The sequence below is a fragment of the Triticum urartu genome, chromosome 6 (assembly GCF_003073215.2).
Source record: "Triticum urartu cultivar G1812 chromosome 6, Tu2.1, whole genome shotgun sequence".
Taxonomy (NCBI): domain Eukaryota; kingdom Viridiplantae; phylum Streptophyta; class Magnoliopsida; order Poales; family Poaceae; genus Triticum; species Triticum urartu.
This window is the reverse complement of record NC_053027.1, coordinates 139,136,979-139,144,556: the sequence shown is the minus strand read 5'-3', so window position 1 is coordinate 139,144,556 and position 7,578 is coordinate 139,136,979. Positions and strand designations below refer to the sequence as shown.

The 7,578-nt window shown below is 46.7% G+C and overlaps 1 protein-coding gene across 1 annotated transcript; it reads right to left on the bottom strand.

The window, feature by feature from the left end:
• Positions 1-758: 758 nt before the first annotated feature.
• Positions 759-6,128, bottom strand: LOC125517322 (cation-transporting ATPase HMA5-like). The gene is made up of 9 exons (XM_048682517.1): positions 5,746-6,128; positions 4,493-5,107; positions 3,800-4,229; positions 3,250-3,575; positions 2,812-2,870; positions 2,375-2,717; positions 2,084-2,284; positions 1,720-1,977; positions 759-1,410 (listed from the first exon to the last, which is right to left on the bottom strand). The coding sequence occupies exons 1-9, from the start codon at positions 6,028-6,030 to the stop codon at positions 934-936; spliced, it is 2,994 nt and encodes a 997-aa protein (XP_048538474.1). The 5' UTR covers positions 6,031-6,128; the 3' UTR covers positions 759-933.
• Positions 6,129-7,578: the final 1,450 nt, after the last annotated feature.

The window sequence follows — 7,578 nt, the reverse complement described above, 5'->3', positions numbered from 1 at the left end:
GAACGAGGATGGGGTTGCCATTTTCTCGAACACCTCGTGCGCGGCGGGAGGAGGTTCGGCGACAACAACGAAAGAAGGTTCGACGACGGAGGCGGGCGGGGGCGGGGGCGTGGGCTTCTTCCGCACCGCGGCCTTCTTCCGCGGCATCTTCACGGCCGGGGCGACCTTGGATGGCGCCTTCGGCCGGCTCTTCTTGGTGGCCGGGGCGGGAGCCGGGGAGGCGGCGGGGGCGGGCGCCGGGGCGGTGACGGTGGCCGGGACGGGAGCCGGGGAGGCGGGAGGAGGAGGTGCGAGGCCCGCCCGCCGCCGCTTGGCCCCGACGTGGGTCGCCGCCGCCACGTCGGGTGGGCGGGGGCGGTGGCGGGGGCAGGCGAGGCGGGCGGGGCGGGCGCGGCAGGCGAGGGCGCGGCGGCGGCGGGGCCCTCCATGGCCGGCACGGCAGGAGGCGGCGGGAGGAGGAGGAAGTTTCCTCCCGCACGAGAGAGGAGGAGTGCGGGTTGGGGGGAGATTTCCCTCTTAACCCCTACTTCTACAGGTTGCAAACTGGTTTGAGAGTTGGACCTTTAATTTTTTTTACGGGTTTGAGGGTTTAGAGGTTCTAGTCTACAGCGTTTTTTCGGCGAAAACTGTAAAAAAAAAGGGGTATTTTTAGGGGTTTGAGGGCTCTACTAGACTTGCTCTCAGCGCTTAATTCTTCACAGCTTCTCAAGTAAAAGAGGCTCGCAGTTCATATGTTCGACTAGTCAATTAACATCCTGTGAACAACTGGAAATCTTGCATTACAAACAATTTGCATCTGTGTATATATGTGCTATTTACAAGCACAGGTGTCAAAAACTGTATCATCACTGAGTTACAAACAGATGCCATATCCATTTCTTTCAAGTAGAAATGTCACACACAAAAACAGGCGGGTTAGGTTCCAGGTTGGAATCACTCTACAGTTATCTGCAAGACGGTGGTAAGCCTTGGTTTCCTATATCTCCTCAGCAGCAGCGAGGAACATACTACACTAACCGACGAGAAGGCCATGCAAGCGCCAGCCAGCCACGGCGGCATTTGCAAGCCAGTGAAGGGGAAGAGTGCGCCGGCAGCCACAGGGATGGCAACGATGTTATACGCCATGGCAAAGAAGTAGTTCCACCGGATTCGGCTGAACGTCTTCCGTGAGAGGTCAATCGCCGTGATGACGTCTTCAAGGTTATTCCGCACCAGCACATAGTCTGCTGCCTCGATGGCGATGTCAGTCCCTGCACCGATGGCCATCCCGACGTCGGCTGCTGCTAGGGCAGGGGAATCATTGATCCCATCTCCAACCATTGCAACCACGCTCCCATCCTTCTGGAAAGAGCGGATTACGTCGGCTTTTCCGGCAGGCATGACCTCTGCTCTCACATCTTCAATTCCAATCTGCAGAAGGACAATGGTTTCAATAACTTGAGCTTTCGCAGGAGGCAACTCATATAAGCAACATCAAATCAACTACTCCCTCCGTTCACTTTTATAAGTCGTTTCAGACAACTGAAAATGAGCTACTTTGCACCTTGTCTGAAACGTCTTCAAGGTCTTATAAAAGTGAACAGAGTGAGTAATCAAGTTGTACACATGAAATCAGTTAGGCAATAAAGTTGAACTCATATTTACTGATATGTCGTCTAGAAGAATCAAAATAATCAAATGCGGTTGTGGTTGCACTACTACATGAGAATTACGACCGACCTCCTTTGCAACTGCCAGTGCAGTCCTCCAATTGTCCCCTGTCACCATAACTGGATAAATGCCCATCTTTTTTAGGCCTTCTATAACTACAGCAGCCTCCCTCTTCAAGGGATCGGTTACCCCCATCAAACCAATGAAGTCGCCATCATATGCTACAAGAATGCCTGTCTTTGCGTTCAATTCCATGTCTACCAAGAAACTTTCAGCCTCTTCAGGAATGTTAACCCCATTTTCAGATATCAAGGCACGGTTGCCCACCTACATAAAACATTTAACATCAAAATATTGAATTACCCAGGCACAGTAACTCTTTCCTTAAGCAATTAAGAAAGATAATCCAGAATAGCTGTATCACATAGCTCACCAGAATCATCTTCCCATTGATCAAACACTGAACTCCTTTGCCAGGCAACGCAGAAAAATCAGCAACTTCCAAGAGCCATTGAGAGAATGCATCTTCTTTTCTTTTCTTAACGTCGTCTTTTGATGAGGGGAGTTTGCCAAAGAAATGGAAATGAAATGCATAATCCAAGATAGCTTTTGCAAGTGGATGCTCACTGCTTGCCTAAATTAACAGAAAAGAACAAAGTAAGATTACCATGTTTGCACTCTACTACGAATAAGCAAAATCCTTGGGAATGTTTTGTTGCCTCACCTCCGCAGACGCTACCAATGTGAGGAAGTCACCAACATCCATTCCTGAGAACACTTTCGTCGTTGTTACAGTGGCCTTTCCTTGTGTCAGTGTCCCAGTTTTATCAAATATAATATAGTTGACATTCTGAGCCCTCTCCAGTGCATCTCCACCCTTTACAAGTACTCCATGATTGGCGCCAACTCCAGTTGCTACCATTACAGCAGTTGGTGTCGCCAGACCAAGAGCACATGGACAGGCAATAACCACAACAGAGATGGAGAACATGAGGGAGAAAACAAAGCAATTGCTAGTTTCTGAAACCCATGAATTTGGATATGCCCCCAGCGTCCCACATACAAACCTACAAAGGTCAATAATAGATGAAAATTTTAGACACGAGTAGCCTGACACCCCCAAACCCAACCTCAGACAGATGAATGAACCATGAAACTTACCATGTACAGAATGTCAGTAAGGACAATGTGATGACAATAGGAACAAAAATGCCGGCCACCTGAAAAGAACATAGATAGCATCAGCATTCACAAAACGTAATGGTTATTATAGGAAACAAAATGTCACTGCATGCTAACCAAGATGTACAAATCCCCAAGATTGCACTGGTTTCTTCATGTAATGTGTTGTAATAATAAGAACTTAAACTGATTTTCAATAACTAATGACTTGATAAAAACCAACCAGGTGTAAACAGTTTGTGTGAAATCTGACATGAGTAATATACTTTTTATAAGGCAATAAAAATACATCCTTAGCACTTACGTCAATGACAGAAGTGTAATGAAATTGACCAGAAACATGTTTTACAATTTTAAGATTATAACAGAGATAATTTTTATAACTCAGAAACATCATAAACAGACAAGTGCACTCACATAATCAGCGAACTTCTGAATAGGTGCTTTAGACATCTGGGCAGTCTCAACAAGAGATATTATCTGGCTCAAAACTGTCCCTGATCCTACTTCCGCCGCTTGTATGTGAAGGATGCCATTTAGGTTCATGGTGCCTCCAATTACTGAACTGGACACTTCCTTGCAGATAGACGCAGATTCACCAGTTACCATACTTTCATCAACATGGCTTGTACCCCAAGTGACAATGCCATCAGCAGGAATCTTTGAACCAGGAAGCACTTTTAAGACATCACCAGGTTGGATCAACAATGCATCAATTTCCTTTTCTCCAGCATATTTTCCATCTGGATTCAGGTACAGTGCTATGAGTTGATGTGTGCAACTACAATCAAAATGCAAGAGTATGGATGCAAGGCTGCAATCCTAAGCAATCAGTTAATTACTAATATCCAACGAAAAACATAAAAAGAAGGGGACTATATGTAAATCACTTAGACATGAGCTTTCTGAACTGCTAGCCATTTTTGGTGTATGCATGCTAAGTTACCATAAAGTAGGAATCAGATACCTTTGTATTTCAGAAGCAAGATAGCTGTAGCAGGAACCAGCTCTACAAGCTTCTTAATTGCATCTGATGTCCTTCCTTTAGCAAGCACCTCAAGATACTTCCCCAATAGCACAAATGTAATTATCATTGCACTTGTCTCAAAATACATCGGAGGATGAAATCCAGTGAATGCCCCATAAAGAAGCGCGCAAACTGAGTACACATATGTCGCAGTTGTGCCAAGAACGACCAATACATCCATATTTGTAGAGCCATGTCTAAGGGCCCTATAAGCTGCAATGTAGAAACGTTTGCCAACAACAAATTGTACTACACTCACTAGCATCCACTTGAGCAGATCTCCTATACGAAATGGTCCGCAGTGCATGAGTAGGAATGAGTTAATGAAAGATATGTGAGGGCATACCATGCGCATAAAAAACACTGGAATCTGGTGCAAGGAAACCAGTAAAGAAAGTCAGTACGCAAGTAAAACAACAACTCATGATAATTTTACTTTATATTATCTCTTTATAGTAGTAATTGTATGCAATAGTGACAATTATATAAAATCAATCTGACACATCAGATGGGCTTGCTATTTATTTACGGTCACAACTGGCATAAGGGTATAGCTACCAGAGGAAAATGTAGACTGAACTAGAGAGGCAACAAAAACCATAAACAAATAGGATAGCAGGGATAAAAACTTACACTTAGAAATAAGCTGGAGCGAAGGAGGTGAAGCATTTTCGAAGCCTCTTGTGCATCATTTGAAGAAGACCGTACATATGGATTCTGTACATGGGCTTTCAGTCTGCCACTGCTTTCCATATCAATAATATCCACAACCGATCTCAAACCAACGACTTCTGGATCGAATGTAATTTCAACTTCTGCCCGTACAGAATTTACATCAAATTGCCGCAGGCCTTCTGTTTTTCTCAGGATATCATACAATAAATTTACATCTCTCTCTGTATGCAATCCTATCAAACCTAATAAAGCCTTATCTTGCTCACTACTTTGTACCAGTGCGGCTTCAAAACCAGCATCCTCGATTGCCTGAACAATCTTATCTTTGCTAATAGCAGTCGGATCGTACTCAACTTCCCCTAATGAGGTCGCTAATGCAACAACTGCTCTGTTTACACCTGGCAACTTCTTTAAGATCCCTTCAACTGAGTTGACACAGGCAGCACAAGTCATCCCCCCTATCCTAAATTGGCCTGACAAAACCTTCTGTGACTTTGGCTGAGAAACAGCAGAATCTGGGAGGATTTCTGCTTCAAACCCAGCATCTTCTATTGCTTCTACAATGTCTTCTTCCTGAATACAACAAACACTGTCAGGTCCATTTCAGAAACTTTATATAAAAGCAAGTTAGTTTAAATAAGAAAGGTTACAGGTTGGCAACGTCGTGGAGAGTTGAGATCTTTGAAACAGACCTAACATCACTTTTTTTTCAGAGGTTGTTTGCAATTGCAAGTTTACAGTACAGGTGCTTCATGGTCCTGTTGGGGAACCAGTTAAATTACTATGAAAATCGTTATGATCCAATACTAGGACTGCACCTTTACAATTTAACTGGCATCGATTATCAAACACGCTAGACTTGATTCCCGACAAAGCAACGCAGAGCGTCCCACAAACTCAGCCCACACGACTGATCAATCGGAACAGCCAGCTAGAACAAGGACAGGCGAGCCGAAAATGAAGCAGATACAGCACGAGTTGTGAGTGTTCGTTTCGCATCCTAACCACCATAACCGACAAAACGCAGCTAAGTTTCCCGCCTCGAGCTGACCAATTCCGCTGCTGATTACCAACAAGAGCGCTATAATCCTACAAACTCGAAGCCGCCGCGCAAGAATTCACCGCAGGGGCGCGATCCCAGGCCAAATCTCCAGCGCGCGCGCGGAGGCGAGGGAGGGAGCGGGAGGGGGAGGGATCACACGGAAGCAAACCTTGGCGAGCGCGGGGTCGAACACGACGTGGGCGCGGTTCTGCAGCAGCGAAACGGCGGCGCTGCGCACGCCGCAGCGGGCGGAGAGGGCAGCCTCGACGGCGCCGGTGCAGGCGGAGCACGTCATGCCCGTGACCCGCACCTGGGCCCGCCGCATGCCCGCCTCCTCCTCCTCCTCCGTCCGCGAGCTCGGCCCCTCCGCCTCGCCGTAGGACCCCAGCAGCGCCACCTCCTCCATGTCGTCGTCGCTGCCGCCGGCGACCGCCGTGAGCTGGAGGTGGGCCATGGCCGTCAGAGACGGGGGGTGGCGAGGCGAGGCGAGGCGAGGCAATAATTCGGAGGGGAATGGCAAAATGTGGAGGGGAGAGAGACCGACCGAGCAGGCCGGGAAAGGCGCTGGGTGTAATAGTGCGAGACGTGAGGGGTGGCTCCGAGATTCCGCGAGGATTCTGGGGGCGTTTCTGAAAATGTTGCGGATAGTGCCGGTTTGGTGGGTAGGTAAGCCGGCAAATCCGGGGGCGTTAAACTGGCGTTAATAATCTCCTTGTGATATGGTTTGACTCGATCGTCCATACGATTGGATTATCTCCTTGCATGAAAGAATGCGTCTTTGTCGTCACGAAAGCGTCAACGTTGAAGGCTTCGGCGTCAAGTATGCTGCAGATCAATCCTAGCGGCGTACACAAAGTCGCACTGCAAAGCATGAGCTCTCTCCATCACTCGCCGGAAGCAGCCGGCTATTGCGTCAGGCCTATACATACGCATGCATGTCCGCTGTATTTTTTGTTCAGAGCGATTGACTCTTTCAGAAATCCAATTTGGTCCTTTGGCCCGTGTTTTTTTTTAAGATCGGGTCGATCGCCCTTGCATTCGGATCGCTGGTTGCTGATAATGCCATCGCTTTCAGCCATCTGCTCGTGTGTCTGGGATTTCGCGAGACCTATTACTAAGAAACACCAGTCCTACTGGGAAACAGCAGCACCATCCTTCGTGGAGATGACTCGGCGATTGAGCTGCTCGCTCCATCCTTCGTGTCCAGTGACTGGTTCCTTTTATTTTGCCAGTTTTTCTTATCTTGGCGCATTTCCGTCCAGTTTTGACAGGCCAGGGAAGCTTCAAGGAGACAAGCTTCAGTGTCCGCTCTGATTTGATCTGGGATCCTGTATACTCCTAGCTTGTATAGTACTGCATCCGCCTTTGCCTTTGGATCACAACAAAAAACAACAAACAACATGTCTCAGCAAACAAGGGAACGCGCGGATCTGTTCATCGGTTCAGCGGCAGGGGAATAGATTGTGTATGATTTTTGTGTTATGATTTTTGTATGACAAGTCCGATCATATTATCCATGATAATCAAAATGCAGCAGAACCATTAGATTATTTAAGGGTCGTACTCGCTCCATCTTGCATGCTTCGTTGGGCGTTAATTCCTTCACTCATCGCAAATTTCTTCTTCTTAATAGTTACTAGCAAAACTTGCCCATGCGTTGCAACAGGAGAAAAAAAAATCATCCCTCATAAACATACCCGACAACATCAGCAAACAATATTCTTAAAAAATATTTATGGGCACAATTTGAAACAATATGGAAACCAAGGTTAAGCCACCGGTTACATAAAGCTCGTATTTGCGGTTTAGTATGAAATCATCGTATAGGGTAACTTAATCAATCTCAGTACTCGTCAACTCAGTCTCTCGGAGGTGTCACAAGGGCATGATATGCGTGTGTGCACTCATAGAATGAGTGTATGTATGTGCTTGTGACTTGTGAGCATCTATGTTTTGTACAGTGTTTATAAAAAAGGTTTCTTTAATCTTTGCATGCATCAAT